The sequence below is a fragment of the Myiozetetes cayanensis genome, unplaced genomic scaffold (genome assembly GCF_022539395.1).
Source record: "Myiozetetes cayanensis isolate MyiCay16 unplaced genomic scaffold, myiCay2020 scf9, whole genome shotgun sequence".
In the NCBI taxonomy this organism is placed as follows: Eukaryota; Metazoa; Chordata; class Aves; order Passeriformes; family Tyrannidae; genus Myiozetetes; species Myiozetetes cayanensis.
Genome location: NW_026088185.1, coordinates 9766181 through 9788515, shown reverse-complemented (window position 1 = coordinate 9788515; position 22335 = coordinate 9766181). Strand labels below are relative to the sequence as shown.

General features: G+C 44.1%; 2 protein-coding genes across 2 annotated transcripts; one reads left to right on the top strand and one right to left on the bottom strand.

Annotated features, from left to right (window-relative positions):
* The first annotated feature begins 74 nt into the window (after positions 1–74).
* HSPD1 (heat shock protein family D (Hsp60) member 1) lies at positions 75–9706 on the top strand. The gene is made up of 12 exons (XM_050340542.1): positions 75–204; positions 835–1010; positions 3714–3966; positions 4500–4582; positions 5248–5343; positions 5652–5745; positions 6135–6303; positions 6591–6690; positions 7854–8099; positions 8305–8479; positions 9041–9219; positions 9309–9706. Exons 1-12 carry the CDS (start codon positions 75–77, stop codon positions 9459–9461), a joined length of 1854 nt encoding a protein of 617 aa, XP_050196499.1. The 3' UTR covers positions 9462–9706.
* Positions 9628–22178, bottom strand: COQ10B (coenzyme Q10B). Its single transcript, XM_050340543.1, has 5 exons — positions 22036–22178; positions 18782–18928; positions 17128–17320; positions 14429–14530; positions 9628–12091 (listed from the first exon to the last, which is right to left on the bottom strand). Exons 1-5 carry the CDS (start codon positions 22089–22091, stop codon positions 11924–11926), a joined length of 666 nt encoding a protein of 221 aa, XP_050196500.1. The 5' UTR covers positions 22092–22178; the 3' UTR covers positions 9628–11923.
* Positions 22179–22335: the final 157 nt, after the last annotated feature.

Sequence of the window (22335 nt, the reverse complement as noted above, 5' to 3'; positions counted from 1 at the left end):
CGCAGCGCTGCCCGAGGGCCGTGGGCGGGCGCGGCGCCCATGCTGGTTCCGGGGCCGCGCGGCCGGGGCCGCACATGGGCCGGCGGCGGGCGGGGCGGGGCCGGGGCGGTGAGTGCCGAGCGCCGCCCGCCGCCGCCGCCGCGCCAGACGAGCCCGAGCCCGCAGAGCCCCCAGAGCCGCGGAGCTGCTCCCGCGCTGCCGCAGGTGAGCGCCCGGCAAGGCCCCGAGCCCACACCTGACCGGCCCGGCCCTGCTCGGCCCGACCTTCCCGGAGGGTGTGTGGCGGCCGTTCCGCGGGGCCGCGGTGACCGCGGGGGCTCCGCGGCCGGGCCCGGGCGGTGGGGAGGGGGGGTGTGGGGTGCGGCCGCGGGCTCGCCGTGCCCGGGCGGCGGGAGCGTGTCCCGTAGCCACGCGTGGTGGCGGCGGCGGGCCCGGGCGGGCGGCGCTGACCTTGCTGCGCTGTCCTGCGGCAGCGGCCACGTGCCCGCGGGGCCCGCTCCGCCGTGGGGGCCCGGGGCGGCCCGGCCCTCATAGCGGTGCCCTTGGCGATGGCGGGGCGGGCGCGGGCTTCAGGCGCCCCGGCACCGCCGTGCTGGGCGCTCGGAGCGGCGGCCGCCGCTCCGAGCGCCCAGCACGGCGGTGCCGGGAGCGCCCGGGAAGGCTCCCGCGCTGCCGGGAGGGCCCGCGGGAGGAGCGCGGAGGCCGCGCACGGGGGAGCTGCTGCGGCGCGGAGCTCGCTGTGGGGAGCGGGGATAGAACCAACTGCGCGAAGCCGTCGTTCTGATTTTTTTTTTTTTTTTTTTTTTAATCTCCGCATTTGTTTTAATCTTTTAGACATGCTCCGTTTATCTACAGTGCTCGGTCAGATCAGGCCGGTGTCCAGAGCACTCGCCCCCCATCTAACACGAGCCTATGCAAAAGATGTGAAGTTCGGAGCAGACGCCAGAGCTCTGATGCTACAAGGAGTAGATCTTCTCGCAGACGCTGTAGCTGTCACCATGGGGCCAAAGGTAATGGGAGGCTTAACGCTGACCTGGTTGAAAACGCGGTAGCGTAGAGGTTTGTTAGTTTTCTCTCAGTGGAGCTGCGTGATTGCGCGTGGAGAACTGCAGTGCAAAGGGTGAGGGTATGGACAGGCTGCCGAGAGCTGCAGGCAGCTTTATTTCAATGTTTGGCACCTGCAGCGTGACAATAGTGCACGTGGTAACAAAATCACTTGGATTCCTGTGGAAGGTGCAGTGTAGTAGTTTGAATGGTTTGAAGGTTAAGGGGATGTGCATAATGTGTTACCACCTCAGCTGATAGACTGTAACAATGCAGTAGATAATGTAACTGCCCGTGTTGTGGGGTGGGTTAATCAGCATGTGGGGTTTTCTGTTTTTTGGGGGCAGAGGGGTTGTTTTCACAAATTACAGCTCTTAACCAGTTTTCCTTTTACTATTAATGAGATGAAAAACACATCCAAAGTGTAATGTTGAGCGTTCACTGGGCTGGTAAATGTTATCAGCTTGAATGAAATTCCGTGGCAGTGGCATTCATTTTGTTACACTATTCTATCCTCTGAGTTCTAGTTCTCTTGAAAACTGGCTCTGGTATCCTGCACAGTCATGTAACGAGCTTTGTTGTTAAGGAAGAGACGCTGATTTTCTTTGGGTTCACGTTAAAATCTGTTTAGTGTAATACATATGCACGGTAGTTCTTCTCGAGGCTGCTTGGCCTCTGTAACATAATTGGTGTGTTTTCTGCATGTTTTTAGTGTTCTGTTAGGTTAATAAAAAGGCAAAAATGCTATAAGCTGAGCAGATGGAGGTTAAGGAATGTGATGTCAGCAAGCTGTGTCTATTTTCCTTAAAGGAACAAAGTTTAAGTGTAGTTAGTTAATTTTACTCCTGTTTTTTTAGATTAGCTACTTTGTGAATGCATTGGCTAAAGGGCAGTTACTGATGCAACTTCGTGTAACCTTAAGGGGGCTTGTTCTGGTGTTCTCACTTTTTCTGCTGTTCTCCATGTGTTTGTGGAAATTTGGGGATGGTACAGCAATGCCAGATTTAGATTCTAGCATTTTTAATAAATATTAGTCTGGTGAGGAGACTTCCTTTAGGCACTGTTCTGCATTTTAAGGAGTGTAGTGTGTGGTCTCACACAATCTTTTGATGGTGCTCCAAACTGTTCAACAGAACTAGCTTATGTGAGAGCTCAGCTCCTCAATGTGCAGGATTATTCCAAATGCACGTGTGTTTACTGGTGGTGTTCAGGAACACAGATTTTGTCCTTTCATGTGATGGAAGAGAAGTGGGTTTTGTTGTGCTACTCTTCTCAAAGCTGCAAACCAGTTGGAGTAAGATTGTATCAAAATATAGAATAAAACTAAGGAAAAGTAGAGAGACTACACAAAGAACTTCCTAGTAGCAGGATCCTCCAGGGAAGAGTTTTTTTACTCTTGAACCACATTTAGATTCAGAAGTGCAGGTCAAACAAAATAGTAGTAAGCAGCCAGGGTATGAATTATTTGGCGTAATTGCTTTATGTCACAGAGGTAAATTTACATAAGCTCTTGCCCAGGTTCAGCCTGAGGAGCTGAGGCGGAACCTTTCCTCTGTAGCTCGGGGGGGTGGCTGTGCAGGGGAGCAGCCTGGTGCCTGGCAGGCAGCCAGAGCCAGCTCAGCGGCCAAGGCAGATGTGCTGGGAGCTGGGCAGGAGCTCAGCGGGCGCTGCAGGGGAGTCCTGGCCTGGCTTGGCACGTGATCCCAGCTCTGGGTGGAGCTGGAGCAGCCACGGCAGGAGCCGGAGTGGTCAGCCCTGAGCTGGACCTGACAGAGCGGGTGAGAACACCCGTGCAGGGTCAGCTGGGAGCAGCCGTGGTGAGGGGGGCAGGTGCTCTCCCTTCCCTCTTCCAACAGCTCCAGCTGTCAGGGTAGCTCAGGAGTTTCAGGGCAGTGGTAGACCAGACCTTGAGTTTCTGCTGCTTCCAGCTCAAACTGGAACATGATGGTTTGGGGCAGCTGTTCAAGCTGTTGAATTCAGCTGGGAACAAGCAGTCTGCTTGTGCAGGCACATCTGCCCTGTGTTCCCTGTGTAGTTCACAGTTTCCCCTGTTACCTGTGTCTGTGTGTGGTGGGTAGAACAGTCCAGCTTTTCAGTTGGATCTGAGTGTGGGCTAAGAGAAGAAAAGCTTGGTAACTTGCAATGTTTGAGAAATTATTATAACACATTAACACAAATCTGTTAAATGTTTTGTTTTCTTTGTTAATCACCAGTCTCTTACTTTTTTTTCTTTCTAGTACATGCAACAAATTGAGCTTTGTATTACTTTTTTCAGTCATAAAGACTTTCTATTGTGATTTGATAGAAATTTTGCAAGTTTAGTTCTTTGTGTTTTTGTATATCTAATTGTGGGGTAAAATATTAGTGTTAGAGGGAATCTCTTCAATTATTTTTCTCTGTAAGGCCAGTCTGTCTTTAGTTGTAGAGTGTGGTATTAAACACTATGGCTGAGGAAATGAAGCCTCATTCAGTGAAAGCATGAAACCTTGGAGCCATTTTTCCAGTCCTGGAGGACCTTGGTAGTGTTTCCTTGAAAAGTCCCAGCTGAAGGCTCTGTGCAAAGTGTTCAGCTATGGCTGTTCAAAAGGATCTTCATCTTCAGCTGAGCTCTTTAAGAGTGATGTGCTGTGGGTTGGCTTTGGTTTAATATTTGTTCTTTGTCACCCTAGGGAAGAACAGTTATTATTGAACAAAGCTGGGGAAGCCCCAAAGTGACAAAAGATGGCGTGACAGTAGCAAAGGCAATTGACTTGAAAGACAAATACAAGAATATTGGAGCCAAGTTAGTTCAGGATGTTGCCAACAACACCAATGAAGAAGCAGGAGATGGTACCACTACTGCAACGGTACTGGCACGTGCTATTGCCAAGGAAGGCTTTGAGAAGATCAGCAAAGGAGCTAATCCAGTAGAAATCAGGAGGGGTAATTTTTTTGCCTTGTTTTTAATGTTTAATCACAGTCATTTATTTTTCATATCCTAAATTTGACTTCCTGAATAACTTGCCTTCTTTTTGAAGAGCCACATATATGAAGAGCCTTTAAATGAAGAGTGATACTTAGAGAACACACTTGTTTCTATGACCTTGCTGACTCTGAACAATTTTTTTTTTTTTTCATTTTTCTAATTTCTTTTTTTTCCTATTTCATATGCAGTTAACTTACTTATCACAGATAAACTCTTATTTCTGCATTTACTGCTGCCATGGAAGCCAATTTGTGACAAATTTTGATCATGACAAAGTACCTTGCACCAACTCCAAAAAAGGTCACCAGATACACAAAAGACAATACAGAACTAGAACAATTTAGTTTTTGAACATGCAAAATCGAAGCATTTTTGCGGCGTGGACTTGTTTTTTTAATGAAACCTGTTTGGTGGAGGAGGTGGGTGCTTTGGTTTCTTCTGTGCCGTATACCTTGTTTGGTTCCCTCACAAGTATTTTCTCCATCTTTAGGGGTGATGCTTGCAGTTGATGCTATCATAAGTGAGCTGAAGAAGCTGTCTAAACCTGTTACAACTCCAGAAGAAATTGCACAGGTTAGAAAAAAAAAACACAATAAAATTTAACCCAAGTTTACAAAACTGTTCAGAAAAAAGTTTTGTGTGAGTAGGTTTAGTGGAGTTGGGTTGTGTGCATGTGACACCCGGGCGTTTTTCTTTATGCATCGAGGTTCAAGTTGTGTTTCGCTGAATGATCCTCGTGGTTATGCTTTCGTGTTCCTATTTTAACATTCCCAGTGTGCTGCCTTTAATTACACTACTAAAAGTTAATTCAGAGTTAGGTTGGTTTTCTCACCTTCAAGTTTTGTTCCTAAGTGTGGTCTTAAAACCCAAATTTTTGTACGTGGGAAGAACTGATGAGAACACAGCTGTGTTTGTGGATGGGGGGTGATGGCAGAGTTCGGTGGGTGTGGCAGATCTCGCAGGTTGAGGAGGTGCCCAGCTGAGTCTCAGGCTCCAGGTGTGTTGGTGTTTGTGGATTATTCCTCCCTGTGGCTGCAGATTCAGATGGCCTGTGTGTGAGCCCAGTGCAGGGAACCTGGCCCTGTGCTGGAGCTGCCCAAGAGAAGTGAGCCCTTGAACAGAGATCTCGGGCCCTGTCTTGTCACGTTTTAATTGAAAATCGTTATTCTCATTTTCCTTATAGTGAGAAAATAAATCACTTGTATTGTGAAATGAGATGCAATGCTTTACTGTTTCAGGTGGCCACGATATCAGCAAATGGAGATCAGGAAATTGGCAATATTATCTCTGATGCAATGAAGAAAGTTGGACGAAAGGGCGTGATCACTGTCAAGGTGAGAACTGGCCAACATACAGACTAAGTGCAGAGTGACTGTCCTTCCTCCAGTTAGGGCTGGTTTTTGTCTCATGTGATGTAGCTGCTGCTGCTCATGTGGTATCCACTGTAATTCCTCCCCATCTCTCTTAGATCAGGGTTTGACCGTTGTTCCCTCTTACATTCCTTTTGTTTGGAAAGGAAGCACATGAAACTGGTGTGGTCCAGAGACTGTCCTTCTGTTGTGCACAGGATGCTAAAATTATACTTGTGCTTTTGGCAGCCAATAAGGGATCTTCTAATGAAGACTTTCTTGTATCTAAACAGGATGGAAAAACTCTAAATGATGAATTGGAAATCATTGAGGGTATGAAATTTGACAGAGGCTACATCTCTCCATATTTTATTAATACAACCAAAGGTGAGTTACCAATAACCTGTGTTATCCACCTTACAGTGGCTCTTGTAAATTACAAATAACTGTGAAGACTTTACACTCCCTTATGCTTTGTGCCACAGCAAATAGGGCAGGGGGTCCTTCCCCATCAGGAGATTTTAACCTGGTAAAAGATTGGAGGTTGGGGGGTTTGTTTTCCTCCCTGCACAAAGAGTGGACAGTGTCCATGCAGGGCCATCAGGCTGGCCCTGCAACACAGCAGAACAGTGCAAGACTGAAAGTGGGGTCTTGGAGAAAAGAATTTGTCTCATTTTTTAGTGCAGTTGTTGCTCCAGAGTAGCTGTTTAAATCAAAGGAATGCTTGGTATGTTTTTGTAATGGAATTGTTCAGATAATGCGTGTTGTTTCTGCAGGGCAGAAATGTGAATTCCAGGATGCTTATGTTTTAATCAGTGAAAAGAAGATTTCTAGTGTACAGTCCATAGTCCCAGCTCTTGAAATTGCCAATGCTAACAGGAAACCTTTAGTCATTATTGCTGAAGATGTTGATGGAGAAGCTCTCAGCACTCTAGTCTTGAACAGGTGAGGCTTAAAATCCATTCTTTTAGACAAATGCTGCTTTATTTTCTTATTTTCATCCTTTTTAAGGAGTACATAGGAAAGAGTGTTTAATTTTTCTGTGGTACAACTTTGGGCATCACCATAACTTTGTGTCAACTCAGACAGAAACTCAGTTGTGTCTTAACTACCTTTTTGAGCAAAATCAGCTCTTTGTTTGCGTGATTGGTAGAGCTGTACTGAAATAATTGGGTTTAGTTATCACACTCTGAACACATGTGGACTGTTGCTCTCTGAATTTCTCTCTTCAGGCTGAAGGTTGGCCTTCAGGTTGTTGCTGTGAAAGCACCAGGTTTTGGTGACAACAGGAAAAACCAGCTTAAGGATATGGCAATTGCTACAGGTGGTGCTGTAAGTAACGATGTTTTAAGTAGCTTTTTGCTCTAAGAAATGTTAATGATATTACAGGATGAAAATTTTTTGGTCCTTGGTTTGTATTTTCTGGGCTGCAGGCTGTGCTCTGTCTTTCAAAAATGTAACGGTAATTCTAATATTAGAACCTTCCTGTTTTTTTAAGATGTAGGCACTGAAAATTGCTGTGTAATACAGCCCTGGCCAACCAGGAGTGGTACATCCTTCTAACTGACTGAAGTCACATGTGATTTCCTCGCAGGATTTAGCCTGTTAAGGGGAAGGAGGAACTCCAAAACAGTGTCTTAGAAATATAGCAAAACTTTCTTGCTGCCTTATAAAACTGATTGTCTCACAATTATCTGAACTCAAATGTGGGAAATACAATCGTTTAAAATGTGTAGAATTGACTGAATGATTTTCTTAGCTCTAAACTTTGCATATACTCGATTAATGTCCCTTTGTGTGCCTTTTTGTTACACCTGCTTCAAAATCATGGCATGATACTGGGACCCAAAGGAGGCTTTGAAGTGAAACCTGATGTTTAAGCTAACTGCAGCACAAAGTAACCAACCAGCAAACTCTTTTAAAGTCTGGCAAGTGCCAATATTTTTAACTTCTGGAAATACACGGAGGTGACTGGTGACAGGGCCTGAGGAAATGCCATGAAACTGTGTTGGGGAGGTTTGGGTTGGATGTGAGGAAGAGGTTCTTCTCCCAGAGGGTGGCTGGGCACTGGAACAGGCTCCCAGAGATGTGGTCACAGCACTGTAGTTAAGAAGTGTTTAGACAATGCTCTGGGGCACATGGTGTGAGTCTTGGGTTTGTCCTGTTCGAGGTCAGGAGTTGAACTTGGATGATCCTTGTGGGCCCCTTCCAGCTCAGGATATTCTATGAGGACACTGCTTTCCTTCCCAGGCACTTTGAATCAGTGAGCTACACGAGTCAGGCATGAGTGAGAAGCTGCCAGTTTTCCATTCCATGAGAGTCAGTTTGTGAGGTACCTGTGTGCCTGGACTCTGTTAGGAGAAGGGAAGGGTGTTGTTCAGCTGCAGCAGCATGATTATTTTGCACCATTAGCTGTATGTGTTCGTGTGCCCATAGATAAAAAACTGATGTATGGGGAACCTGTGAATTCCAGCTTTTCACATGATTTCTTTCAGGTGTTCGGAGAAGAGGGTCTGAACCTAAATGTGGAAGATATTCAGCCTCATGACTTCGGTAAAGTGGGAGAGGTCATTGTGACCAAAGATGACACCATGCTTCTAAAGGGGAAGGGTGAAAAGGCTCAGATTGAAAAGCGCATTCAAGAAATCATCGAGCAGCTTGAGGTCACCACCAGTGAATATGAGAAAGAGAAGCTCAATGAGCGGTTGGCCAAACTCTCTGATGGAGTAGCAGTATTGAAGGTACTAAGAGATAATGAACTAAAGCTGTGTTTGGGCTTCTTGAGTGCTGAGGTATAGAAGATTGCCAGCATGGGGGGCTGGGTTGGCTTTCTGGCACTGGTCAGTGCTCTTGGCTGTTAATTTGGGGGCAGCAGTGTTTAGCCAGCACTGCTCTACCCCCCTAGGCTCCTGGTGCGGACCTTGACGTGTGCCTTGCTGCTTGTAGGTCGGTGGCACGAGCGACGTTGAAGTGAACGAGAAGAAGGACAGAGTCACCGACGCCCTGAATGCCACCCGCGCTGCCGTGGAGGAGGGCATCGTCCCGGGAGGTGGCTGCGCACTGCTCCGCTGCATTCCAGCGCTAGATGCCTTAACTCCAGCCAATGAAGATCAGAAAATTGGTGAGGAGGTTACTGGAATGTGTGTGGAAGCGTTGTGAGTGGCCTTTCTCCTGACTTGAGGCTTTCTCAGGTGAAATGCAGGTGGAACCTCACACCCCCTTGGAATGGTGGTCTCTGCTTCCTGGGGGGAGGAGGTTGCACTGCATCCCTGACTTAACTGTGAAAGACCCAGTGACAGTAAAGCAGCAGAGAGTGGCAAATGGTTAGAGTTGAGAGCTGATTGTTCCCAGCCATTGCAGACAGATGAAAAATCTAATAATGCTTAAGAGATTTTGTGGTAAATCAAGTGGAAAAAGGCTTTGTGCCATGTTACACATAAAGAGTACTCCTGACTTCTACAAAACGTAGTAAAACTAAAATGTGTGTGAATATCCTGCAAAGATTTCATGTGTTGACAAATGTCAAGTAGCAGAAAACCTCTTGCTCCTGGAACTGATGCAAATAGATGAGATTTTTGCTCGGAGGGTTCTCTGTATTGATCTCCAGCAGCGCGTGCAGGAGTGCCTTGGCAGTGGGAGCAGTGTGTGCAACACAGAGCTCTAACTACCCTTCCTCTTGCAGGCATTGAAATAATCAAGAGAACCCTGAAAATCCCAGCAATGACTATTGCAAAGAATGCCGGTGTCGAAGGATCCTTGATAGTTGAGAAAATCCTGCGGAGCCCGTCAGAAGTTGGCTACGATGCAATGCTTGGGGACTTTGTAAATATGGTAGAAAAAGGAATCATAGACCCAACAAAGGTAACCTGAAAGTCTTAATTCTCAGCTTCTCTTCCTCCCCGCTCCTGTGGTAGCCAGCAGGCATTAAGTTATTTCTTCCCTGGGTTTAGGTGGTGAGAACTGCTCTGATGGACGCCGCAGGGGTCGCGTCTCTCCTATCAACAGCAGAAGCGGTGGTGACTGAGATTCCCAAAGAAGAGAAGGAGCCGGCAATGGGAGGAATGGGTGGCATGGGCGGAGGAATGGGAGGTGGCATGTTCTAATTCCTGGGGTAGGGATGCATCATGAGCTGTGCTGTTGAAGACTGACAGTTCTGACTTTAAAAACTTGAGCTATCAGTGTCAGAGGGTGGATAGTGACTGAAGTGAGGCTGGTGTTGAAAAATCACTGTAACCATCAGTTACTGGATTTCATTTAACACACGTGTAATTGTTTACAGTCATTGTCCATGCCTACAGATAATTTATTTTGTATTTTTTGAATAAAGACATTTGTACATTCCTGATAACTGGGTGCAAGATCCATCTACCAAGGTCCTGATTTGAACTTAATTAAGGCACTTGATATTCTATTACAGAATTTCTTGGTGCTTGCCAGTACTAGGAAGAACTTGGAAGCCACTGTGCGTGAGACTAGACAATTGTGTACAAAGTAGGCAAATAGAGTTATGTGACCTTTATGTAATAAACTGCTCAAAAGTTACAAAATGTATCACCTTCTTCATCTGCCATAGTCATGGGAGAGCCTGGACAGCCTGCCTCTGAGATTTACTAGAAATAGACACTTATGCTTGAAAAAATGACAGGGCATTTCACGCTGAGAAACATTCCTTTGTCTAGAATGTTTCTCAGAAATGCAAGTGACTTTAATTTTGGTAAGAAATACCTAAGCTGAACTGCACTACAGTTCTTTGAAATATTAAACAATGCTCTGAAAACAAGGCACGTGCACTGGCTTTATTTTGCCCTGTCTACGCTGGTTGTTTCGTGTGCTTGAACAGGCCCAGTGCACCTTTGACAGTTCGTGGGAAGGTCCCTGAGTGTATCAAACAGGTAAGTCTTGCCTAAGAAAGGGTTTGGGGGTTTTTGAACGCTTCCTCTGCTCAGGTGTAGGGTGTAGTATGTGGTTACCTCCTCACCTTGAGCCTTCCACTCTTGTCTTCCTTTCTGGTGATGGGTTGCAGAACTTAAGTTATTTTGCACTAGATGCTGTTTTACCCTTAGAAATGTTGCTTTGCCACTTACTGGGTTCTTTGACCTGACAAAGCTGATGTCAGTGACGTGTAAAGTCGTCTGCTTTCCAAACTGCAGAACAATGGTGTTCCCAAACTTCTGTGTGTTTATCTGTGATTGCCTCAACAAATGAAATTGCTGTACAATTTCTCAGTGCTGTTAAACTGACCTCAGTCCAGCTGTCACTTTCCTCAGTGTCCTGCTCTTAATGAACTGCCCTTCACAGAGGGGACATGTGACATGCCAATTGCTCTTTCTGGAAAAGTAAATGATCTGAAACCGTTGGAGGGCTGTCTTTATTCTGAAACATACCTTCCTATGTTATGTAATGTGCTGTTCTGTAGTAACCCTGTGGGTTACAGACCCTTTGCAGAAGGGACCAGCTTCAGCACCCGACCTGGAGCTTCAGCTAATTTCAGTAAGGAGATTGGGTAATGCAGGGCAGCACACTGAGGATTTAAAATCAGTTCAAACCTATTCACCTGTGTTTCTTCAGAGACTGCAAAGAATATTTATCTCAGGGGACAGAAGTACTGAATGTGGATTTAATTGAGAGAGTGGGCACCATCGTAGGGGGCTGATAATTCAATGGTAATATGGTAATGCAAACCCCTTAAGAACTAAGGGGCTTTTTAATGACAGCTGCCCGTGGGTGTGCTTGGCTGCAGAGAGTGGAGGACATCTTGTTCCCTTCTTCCAGGGAGGACAGTACTTGGTCCCTTGCTCTCAGAGAGGTAACACTTCCTTGTTTCACAGTGTGGGAACTGTTTGCAGTAGATGAGTAACTAACTGAAGGGCAGCTTTAAGGGTGAGGGAGTGGAGGGGGGCGAGCTCAGCCTGCCAAATGTGCTACAACAGTGATCAGTGTCTGGAGCCCAGATGGGATATCCTGGCTGTAGCTGAGACTGCTGCACTCAGATTACAGCACTGCTTATGTGTATCCCCTGCCTTTAGTAGGTGCAGGTCAGTTCAGGAGCAGCTGGAGACTCCTGACTCACCTTTGCCATTCATTTGGATTAAAAGCACCCACTACTCGGTGCTTGGCAAAGTGTTCCGTTGTCTGTGAAGCCAGAATGGCAGTTCCCCTTGGCTTGGCCAGAGCTGGCTGAGCTGATGCTGTTAAATTACATTCACACGACTAGTAACTTCAACTTGAGTTAATACGTTACAGTGCTAAAAAAAAATAAATCATGAGCTTGGATAAGGCAGAAGTTGGACCGTGATTACAGGAGCCGCCTGGCACGTTAAGGGCAGCCTGGGATATCTGGGGTTACAGTAACTGCCAGTTGCCTGTTACTGATAAGGCTTTAGGTTGCACTTGATTGCATCTTTTGAACTTTCTGCACACATCTGGCTGAGCAGGTGTGTTTGGTGCAGTATAAAATCTTTAACACACAGCTCAGATAAGAAATAGATGCCCCGAAGGAGCACGGCACTTTGTACAAATGAGGTGTACAAATGAGGTTGTAACTGAGGTGGTTACAGTTGTCCCTTTACGTCTGATGAACTTCATGGAGCATCAGCTCCCGAGGTATGCTGGTTTCTGGGCCGTGGAGTTTGGATGCTCTTCTTTCAAAGGCAGCAACCATCTGCTTTACCACTTCATCAAAAAACAGTGTAGCAAGTTTCGAGTGTAGAAGTGAACGAAATTCAAAAGAAACCTGTTTAAGACAGAGAAGAATTATTTTTCCTGTTGTCTACTGTTGTGGTAAAATGCTGTTTGTAAATAGACAACTCTACTAAAGAATCTCCAGTGAAGTTTGCAAGTAAGTTGTGGGAGAAAGAAGAGTTAAAACTGAGGTAAAGGTGAGTGTGTCTGTGACGAAAAGCTGTGTTCCTTGGTCTCAGGACTGTTCCCCTGGGCTTTTCAATTAGAAGAAACCTTTCATTCAGCTCTCTGAAGTAATAATTTACCTAAACTGTCTTTAATAAATAATGCATCACTAAACAGATTTGGGATAATGAAAAACTACTGACAAACAATAACTGTTACTTTGTGCACAGAATTCACTTGGGGGACTAAAGTTGTCTGAAGAAAACCCTGCATGGCAAGAAGGCACACTTGCAGGTAAGCTGGAGCACACCCACGAGACTTAAAAGCAGCTTGAAATAGTTACTTATTAAATACCAATATTTTAAATCAGTGGGAGTAGTTCTGGTATGTTCAAACAAGCAGTTTACTGACTAAAACTACAGATTTGGTTAGTTTAGTATCTCCCACCTGAACAGCTCCCACTCCCAACCTGACATGGGCAGTCAGCGGAATGGATTGAGATTTAAGTATTTGTGTCATTCCCGAGAAATCAGCAGATTCAATGCCAAATGGAGCAAATCCAGCTTCTCCCAAATTCCTTAGGAGCAATGCACATTAACCACAAAGCAGTAGTACAGAAGTAACTAAATGACTTAGCCCAAAAGCCCAGTGTGGCTCCATTTACATTTGCTTGACCTGAGGCAACAGTAAAATTAATGTGCATTTTGTAAGGCAGAGAGCTGCCATTCAGGGCATGCAGAGTTCTGCAGAGCAGGGATAATGAATCTGGCATCGTGCTCAGGGATTATGTAAATCTTGAGGTGTGGTACATTTACATGCATACACTTAGGAAGTTTGTAGATGGAAAGAGTAGTGGTGTGTTTCAGTTTATGTACCACATCATTTCAGAGCTGAAACCAAACTGGGAAAGTTCCCTGCTGTGTATGTCTGTCTCCTGCAATCAGGCTGGCAAAACAGGACACAGCCGCTTCTGGGAACCAGCATAACCCAAGGCTCAAGTAACATTTTCTAAAGCAAAGCAGTGTTCTTGACATCAAAGCTTTCTCTGGAATATCTGTACTAGCACAGCATGTTTTGAGGAGTTTGTTGTGAAATCCCTGTCTGTGTGTGCCCAGAGGCAGGACCAGCAGGGCAGGAATGAGAAGGGTTAAGGCCTTAGGAAGGCAGCCCTGGCTCAGCTGGGTGCACTGGTGGCTGCTGCTGCTGCCTCTAAAAGGGCTGAGCAGTAAGAAGTGTCCATAGTGTTCCCCCTAGACAGGAAAAATGTCCATACCTAGGGCAGTTTTGACTCCCTTTAGATCACTCGAAATATCAAAAATGTGGCTTTGGTGTGGGAGGTTTTGTTTGTTTCCTCATAGGCTCTGGCTCTGTATTTAGATTATAGGTTTAGTGATTCAAGTTTTCTCAACTTGGGTTTTTAGGGCTTGGGTTAAAAGCTCACTTATGTACTGGTTAGTAGCAGGAACTGGCACTTATTTCCCTGGAGAAATTCAAATATTTTGAAATAATGTGTAAACATCATGAACAAATTCTATGAGAAATGTATTTTTCTGAGTGCCACAAGATTAATTTTTATTCTTGAACCTTAAGAAGTGAAATACAGCAATAAGCTGAAAGTTTTTAACCCAAGGAGGTTAATGTGCTAGTTTCAAAATACCCCAAAAGCTTTTTCCTATTTACTGAAGATAATTTTCCAAGTAGAGTATTCCAGTAGATGGCAGCAGGATTAACCCATCTCTGTGCAGTTTGCAGCCTGTTGTGATCCCTAGCCTACTTATGTGCTCAATGCAACTCCTACACTTCATACTGTAAAATGCTGGAGAAAAATGTGATGACAGACTAAACAGACAACATTGAAAAGCAGTAACTCGGGTAGAAAACTACAGGTCTGGGAGGAAAAACAGGCTAAATCAGATACTGGATTTAAAGAGCAATAGTTTGGGCTGCAGTGACATCCTGTCATGGATTAGAAAGATTAGACAGGAAAAAATCTGTTATGCCAGAAGGAAGAAGTAAGACTTAAAACACATGACAGAGTAAAACTGAAAGCCAGGAAATCAAACTGACCAAACTGCAGGCCCAGCAGGACAGATGGTACCAGAAAATAGGTGCACTCCCAACTAAGGCTGTAGAGTAATTAAGGAAACAGCAAGGTATGTTTAGCATTTCTCCCTCTCTGTTTGACTGTCTAATTAAGGCACTGCTCCTTAATTACGATACTTACCGAAAAATCCAATGTACATGTCCTTGGATATCCAGGGATACCTGGGCTCAAACGCCACACTGTTTCCAAGTGATTAAATAGTTTTCCATCTGTGCACGATGCCTAAAATAGAGTTTAAAAAGTCAAGCTGCAATTAGGCTTTTATAAGTGTGACAAACCAGTATTCCTGAAGTTCGCATCTGCATTTCTTAGGCAGAGATGGTCACGGCAAAGTTGAAACTGTTCTCACAGCAGAGCCAGCAGGAGGTGCCTTATGTGTCATTTATGGCAAAATAACTGAACCCTTTTTAAGGGAGGGGGAAAATTTGTGTGTTGAGTGTCGTGAAACAGATCTGTGGCACCATTCATGGAACATCCTGCTGGTTACATACCAGGATTTTGAACAACACTGCCTTAAGCAAAGGATATGGATATTTACTGGGGGTTCAGGTAGATATGCTTTGTTACATGTATAGAATGTTGTAGATACTGATATATGGACTGGTAGCTTTGGGCCATAGGATCGCTTAGCACCAAGACAAACGTGTTTGAAGATCCTCTGTCACAAGGTCCTGTTGTGACCAAGAGCTGCCACGAAGTCAGTAGACCACACACTCAAGTTCATGATCAGCTTATGCACTGCCTTTTGGTCCCAGGCAAGCCCTGTTTGGCCAGTGCTTTAGGAGGGCTTGCATACAGTCCTTTAAAGCAGTATTCTCAGTAGTTGGCTTAATAACTTTCATGGCGATAGGGTCTTTATTTTCACTCATTTTGCTTTTGGCACATAGAGCTAATTCTGTGTGGCTATATTTATAAAAGAAAAAGATTGAAAGATCTATTCTTCAAAATCATCCAAATACATAATCTCAATTGGGTTAGAATTTGGAGAGAAAATTTCTGTAACGTTTTTAATCTTTTTTTTCCCTTTTTTTACAGGGTCTTACTGTTACTACAAGCAGATCAGCTCCAACAACACTACCCACGAGGAATAGGTGTTGCTTGGGCTGGAAAGCTGTGGTAAGGTGAGTCACCTCAAAGACTAATCAGCAGCACAAAAATACCTACACTTTTCTTTCCAGGAATGAGATGATGCAGGGCCTTGCTACTTCTACAACAGAAAGAAGGGAGTACAGGGAAGATTAGACACAAAGAGCTGGGCTTGCTTCCCTACTGATGCCAAAATGGCAGGAAAAATGGGAAAACTGCCACTGTGTCCCCCTTGCTCCCAATCTTATGAGCAGCAAACTCACTCCATGCTTGCTTCCTCAGCAAAGACTGCTGTTACCAGTCTGATTTTTCAATTGTTCAAGTGCTGCTGCCTTAAGCAACAAAAAAACCACCACCCATCCCCATTTTGTCACCACATGCAAGGTGCTTTTGCCCAGAGTTGCTTCAGAGCAGAGTGAAATAATGCAAGCACACAGTGGCTTCTCTAGAAATGTCCTACAGTCATAGGAACATAATGGAAATCTCTAGGAACAGAAATTGCAGCAGAGAAAAGGCCAATGAGTCCAGGAGGAGAAAATCCGAAGAAATTATTTTCCTTGCTACTTCTGTGGGTTTTTTTCCTGAGACAGGAACACCTCTTCTGAGTGAATTAAGAGGGGAAAAAATGTTGGTGAGCCAGTCTGGTAGCTGTGTGACAGAAAAAAGCTTGTCTTGTCAGGGAAGAGTGGAAGAGGAAAGCTCTCGGCATGTAAAACGCACGTTTCCCATTGTAGCTACTCAACTTGCTTAATAAAGGGAAAAATCTTTTTTTTTTTCTTTCCAGAATCAGCAAGTGCATTACATAAAATCACTTTGCATATTCCTTTTCCAATTTACATCCTCTCTGTGCTTCAGAAACTCATTTTCGTGTCTCTTATAGGAAGCCTGGAAATAGAGCATTCAAACAATTATCTTGAGCAGCAACCGATTGTTGTAATTTCCACTAATTACTCCAAAACAGTCAGGATCTGCCACACAAAGGGAGAGGCAGTTTTGCTGTAAGGAATCTGTTCTGAGCCATTCTTTACCAAAATAGGTTTAAAAATATAAGGTAAGCAGATATACTTAGAAGATCCAGGCATCATTTAAAATTTCTGCCTTGATGCTCTTCTACCTTTCTCTTAATTACTGAAAAGCTGAAAGGAGAACTACAACTGTTTCTCTTCTGAACAAATTGATTGTAAAAAATTGCTTTTAAATAGACTCTTGCATTTTCTCATCAATATATTGAATAACAATCTCTTCAGCAGATCCTACACTTCCATTTATGGCCTTTCATATTAACTAGTTAAAATTGTGAGAAGAGAAGTAATGACAAATAGCAACTTTGCTGAGGCATCAGAAGCTAATATTGTCAAAGATAACTTTTATGCCAAAGAAAACTTTAAAGTGAGTACTGACTTTGTATTTAGAGAGTCTTGGACAAAATTAAAGCAAAAAAACAAAGCAAAAGGGTTATATCTTCATTAATGGCTGCCATCTTCTCCAGCAAAGGCAGGTTAAAAAGTGATTCCTCCTTCTCCCCCATGTGGCAGGATGTGTTTTAAAGGCACATGCAAATTCTCCCCCAGTTTATCTAAAATCCTTAAAGAAAAGCAACACAAGTTTTAAGCCACAGAAAGAACTTCCAGTACCAGACTTGTTTCGAAGCAGGATGTTCCTGGAATATTTGAATTTCAACAACAAATGTTAAGGAAAATTAGGAGAGGGGGAAAAAAAAAAAACACAGTTACCTTAACTAAATGTGGTCTCACCAGGGTAACAACTGATGTGTACTTCTCTACTACAGGAGGGAATCCTATTTCCAGCTGTGCTTTGCAGTATCCAGAGCGCTTGGAGAGTATGTCGGACTTTTTACACCAAGGAACAAACAGTTTGTAATTCTCCACAACAGCAACAACTTCATACATTTCCTGCATAGAGTACCTGGGAACAGAAACAGGAGCTTTAAGTTATTTTAACTCTAATTCAGTGTTAAAGTGTCAAACATGGTATAAATGGCGTGGGCAGTTGGGAGGTGAACATACAGTCACCTGAAAACTACCACTGGTTCTGGAGATTAAAAATGCAGCTTTGCTAATTAAGAGGGGAAAAAAAAGTAGTAAACTGGTGATAGTCTTTACATAAAGAAGCAAAATACCACACACCATCCAGCAGTAAAGTTAGTGAACAGTGACTGCTACTCCCTCTCTTAAGTATCATGTAAATATGCATATATTTTAAAGGAAACTTTTTTTTTTCCAGCACAGCTGTGTCTTCATTGAGGTAGATCTCAGACATTCCACATAAAAAAAATCCACACTTCCTGGCTACCAAGACAAGGTGTATCAAAACACAAGTACTATATTTAATAAAGTTTAAACAGAGCAACACTACCTTCCTCACATCAGCCCAAATTAAAAAGCTTAATTAAAAAAGATATGCAATGGAAAAACCTTCCAGCATCTCAGAATGGCTGAGGTTGGAAGGGAGCTCTGGAACTCATCCACCTCCCTGCTCAGGCAGGATATAGAAATTAGATTAAACACACAATAGTAACATTTTAGTTGATTCTACTGTAACGTGGCAGAGTATTAATGGCTGAGGGTTTTAATTTTTAGTTCTGATTCAGAAACAGATGGGATTAAACATGGGCTTCAGTTCTTTAAAATGAAGCATATGTTCAACAGTACTCAGCAGTGAGTACTCTTGGATAAAGGCCCTTTTTTAGTGACTGTGCAGATATGTTGCAGTTCAAGAACTATCATGTAAAGGAATGTTAAGTACAGTCATAAAAAATTATGCTAATAAAAAAGTAATTCATGCTATTGTGGACCAGAGACTGGGGGCAGATCCCTGCATCATTAAATTAACTGGAATTTTTCCACTAGCTCTAAGGCAAACTGGATTTCATAATTTTTTTCTACGTGTCTTACTTTCTTCATCACACAACTAATTATTTTCCTGCTTTTAAAGAAAGCAGAAAATCTCAAGAACTACAATATAACGTATGAGCAAACATTAGCATGGATTTGGGACAGAATGGAACTAGAGTTTTCACACCTCTTGGTTAATTCACATTTTACCAGATGAAATTATCAGTGTGTTACTCCCTTTCAAGGCTGGTTTTGTTTTGTCATGGAAGAGCACAGTTATTTCTACTCTTTCTTTCTGTGCCTTTCAGGTTCCTACTTTTTTTGTACTCAGTTTCAGACTGGTAAATCCTGGTCTTTACAAATTCTGAAAATCAGAACTCCTTTTCACATTCCAGTTGGGCAGAGTCATAGGGGCATTTGTCTGTAGGGATGGGGTTTTTAACTTCTTTTGAACTTATAGTGTTTCAGATTAATTACAGCAAATATAAAAGCAATAAGCATTTAAAGTCTCTTTCCACAGTTTTGTACAAACCCTATAATTCTTCTTTCAGAATATTCTTTTCTTTTATTTATTAGTGGTGCAGCAACGTTGAAGAAATTCCTTGAAAAAGTCTGGCTCCTTACAGGTACTTGCAAAGGAGAAGTTCTGGTCATCAGAATACCACAAGAAGCCAAGTGCCTGAAACAGTGAAAATGCTTTTAGATGTGTTTCATATCAGCAAAGTGAGTAACAACACATTCAGGTGGGACAAACAACCTGTTGTATAACACTCCAGGAAACGTTGGTCAGATGGAAAAGCAAAGGCTCGTAACAGTACACAAACTGCCAAGCAACACTTTACCTCTTTAAGAGAAACTAAAAATAGCCCCCAGTCATGACCAAAGTAACTGGCAGAGTGAAACACAAAGGCCCTCATTAAACACTTGAACACATGAACACTGAGTTCACTGTACAAGTCTCACACATGCTTGATTTGCAGAACAGGTTTTCCTAAGTAGCAAAATCGAGGCATAGTTTGCAATACTTATCCCTTTTGGAACACACAAAGCAGAGAAGATTTCACTTGGAGATACAAAGTTGAACTCTGGTGCCATCCTTCTCTTAAAAGGACAATTTAATTTTGGAAGTCCATTCAGAAGGTGCATTGTTACCCAGCTTACAAAACTTCCTTCAGAGAATATAATCAAACCCTTGGACACAGTGTTTTCGTAAATAAAACTTAAATTACCTGTAAAAGGACGAGTAACCTTAAGATTGCACCTCAGTGTTCTCTGTTTGTGAACATCTACACTAAAATCTAAAAAATGTTCGTTGTGATTAACAGTTCTGATCTGCTAAATTACTGATTTTGCTGAGATCAAGTAGATCAAAAATACAAAAGGCTGCCTTAAAACTTCTGACTTTTGGCACCAGGAAATTAAAAATGCTACTCTTTGGCCTCAATGACTCTACAAACATAAGCTAAAGAGTAACCCAGGTCTTTTACTGCTCTTTCTTTAGTTAAACAATCAGGACTCTACATCTGGATTGACGTAGTCAGAAATGGAACCAAACTTCCCTGCTTAGCATTAGGCTTCTTTGGGGGTCTGTTTGGTTGTTTTGGTGGGTTTTTAATCACAGTGAACAGATAGATGCATTAGATGCGGTTTTTTCCCAGCCACCAAACTAGTCTAGCAAATTAGTTACCGATTTTGAACAATTAAACTGAACATGTTCTTCAAAAAAGTCAACATAGAATTCTAAAGAAATATAGTAGTAACCCATGACTGAGCACACCAGCTTATGTGGTCACTGGATTAGGAGACAGGCAAATAATAAATTAGTATTGAAATAGAGGAAAATAATCATGATTAGCAGACAGTTAGAAACAGTCTGTATAGAGTTCTTTAAAACCAACTATGCAAGTGTGATATGAAGCAAGATGAGTGACAAACACAGATTGTAACCACTGCACTTGAAAAGAAATTATTTAAGATGGGTCAGAAGTACTGTGTCAAAATTAAGAAAGGATAGATACACTTTAAAAGCCCTTAGACAACAACTCTGCAAAGGTTTGCAACTGTATCTCAAGGGATGTGGTCATGGTCTGTTTTGTTTCCACACAAACTGGACAAGACTTAAGGAAAAGCTTTGACAATTGCTTTGGCAGGAAGCTGGAAGGGTGCCAGTAACATCGTAGCTGCCTCAGCCCAAGTCACAAAAGGTGTTAAAATGTATGGACCAGACCTCATTCTGCACAACAGATTTAAATAATCACTATTAATAATCTGGGGCTATGTACAACACACAGTCCAAACTGGTTACCAGGTTTCATCTCGTGGTCTGTTTTTACTGTAATGCTGTGCCGGTCTATTGTTTCATACAGTTTTATCTAAACTTGTTTCAGCTGCACGGCTGAAAAACAGCCCCTACAAACAACCCCTCGGCTGCTGTGAGACAATGTCCTTTTCACCATTATTTTGCCATTTGAGGCAGACAGGGTTAAGAGGTTACAGTGCTAACAAGCATGGTGAGACTCCATCCCTCTCCCGATCTTATCTGAAGAACAACAGACGCTGTGAGAATGTGCTGGGCTTGGTCCCAGTTCAGGAAAGCAGATCTTTTCAAGAAATCCCAGAAGCGTGGGTTTCCATGGACTGTTTTTGTGAACCTGACCTGGGCCACAGAAGAAAAGCCAAGTCCATGCTAGAATTCAGAATCCTGGCACCTCTGTGTTTACCCTCTGCCAGTGACAGAACCGTCCCTCTCACACTGCTCTTACTGCCTGAATCTTCCAGTCCTGCCACTCGCTGCTTTCTCCCTAAGCATTTGGGCACTGATCACAAAGTACCACCCGACCTCCATCACCTGAAAAGGAAGCACTTCTGGTGTATGACGTGCACATGTAAGTAATCTATATTCAGTGATTTTTTTTTTTTTAATAGCTGCACAATTTTCTAAGCCTAAATGTTAATGTATTTTTGGAAAAAAAAAAAAAGGATCTCCAACCCCCTCACTGTAAAGACTGACATGGCAGCAGGTACAATGTACACACCAGTGACAATTGCAAAGCCAAAGCATTCCCAGCTTCAAGGCTGCAGATAACACAGTTCGGGTTTGACCCACCACTTCCTTAGAACCAGCTGCCAAGGCTCTGCCAGCTCACACCAGAAACACTGTCAAACTTAGTGTCCAGCTAGTTACCTGATGTATCTCCTTATACCAAACACCCAGCAACTGATTTTGCCCTCGAGACTCAAATAAATGACTTTTTAAAACAGCACTTTTGTTTTACCAGGACCGAACTCACTTAATATTGCAAACGCATCCTTGAGGTTCTGCCACACAGGATACACGGTAAGCAATGTGGCCCAAGGTTACATCTGCACGGTAACAATGACGCCAAATTTGACATCGTGAAACAACGTCTATTACACTTTTCGGCAGTTTTTACGAGGTTGACAGACTTTGACAAAGAAAGAGAGAAGCACTGCAATAATCTTTTTCTTCTCCTAACATTTCAAATCACACTCGCTCTCTGTCATCTGCTTGCTCTTTTTAATTCCAGTTACAAGACTATCTCTTCTCCAGAGCACACTCCTTTTCTCGAGTTGTTGCAGCCAGCCTTCCATGTGCTCAGGGCAGAAGGGACATGTTGCCTTTATCCGAAGCGAAAACCACCCGGGGGGTTTCACTCCGTTTTTAGTTCCTTCGCGCTCACGGCTGTGCAGCCGCCCCGGGCAAAGAACAGGCGAGTTCACAACGGGGGAACCGGCCCCTCTCTGACACCCCCGCGCCCCGCGTACCTGCCGCCGGCCCCTCCGGCCAGCGCCCTGGCGAGCGCCGCGCCGCTCCGCGACATCCCGGCCCTTCTGTCCCTTCTGTCGCGCCTGTCCCTTCTGTCGCGCCTGTCCCGCCGGTCGCGGCGCGGGGTCGGCCCGTCCTGAGGGCGGGGGCGCGCAGTCACGGGACGGCGCGCGCGGCCGCGGCGCTACCCGTGATTGGCCCGGCGGCGCGCGAGCCCCGCGCGCGGCCATACTTGGGCTTGTGGGCGCGGGAAGTCCCCTCAGGGCCCCCCCCCCCCCCTTCCCGTCCTGTCCCGTCCC

Bases quoted from the DNA above. Each gene is read 5' to 3' on its own strand.
- COQ10B (XM_050340543.1), bottom strand. From the start codon at position 22,091: ATGTCGCGGAGCGGCGCGGCGCTCGCCAGGGCGCTGGCCGGAGGGGCC. The intron at 18,929-22,035 runs GTACGCGGGGCG...TCACTGTTTCAG, and splicing joins GCCGGAGGGGCCGGCGGCAG to GCACTTGGCTTCTTGTGGTA. The intron at 17,321-18,781 runs GTTTGTACAAAA...TTCTGTTCCCAG, and splicing joins TCTGAAAGAAGAATTATAGG to GTACTCTATGCAGGAAATGT.
- HSPD1 (XM_050340542.1), top strand. From the start codon at position 75: ATGGGCCGGCGGCGGGCGGGGCGGGGCCGGGGCGGTGAGTGCCGAGCG. The intron at 3,967-4,499 runs GTAATTTTTTTG...CTCCATCTTTAG, and splicing joins TCCAGTAGAAATCAGGAGGG to GGGTGATGCTTGCAGTTGAT. The intron at 5,746-6,134 runs GTGAGTTACCAA...TTGTTTCTGCAG, and splicing joins TTTTATTAATACAACCAAAG to GGCAGAAATGTGAATTCCAG.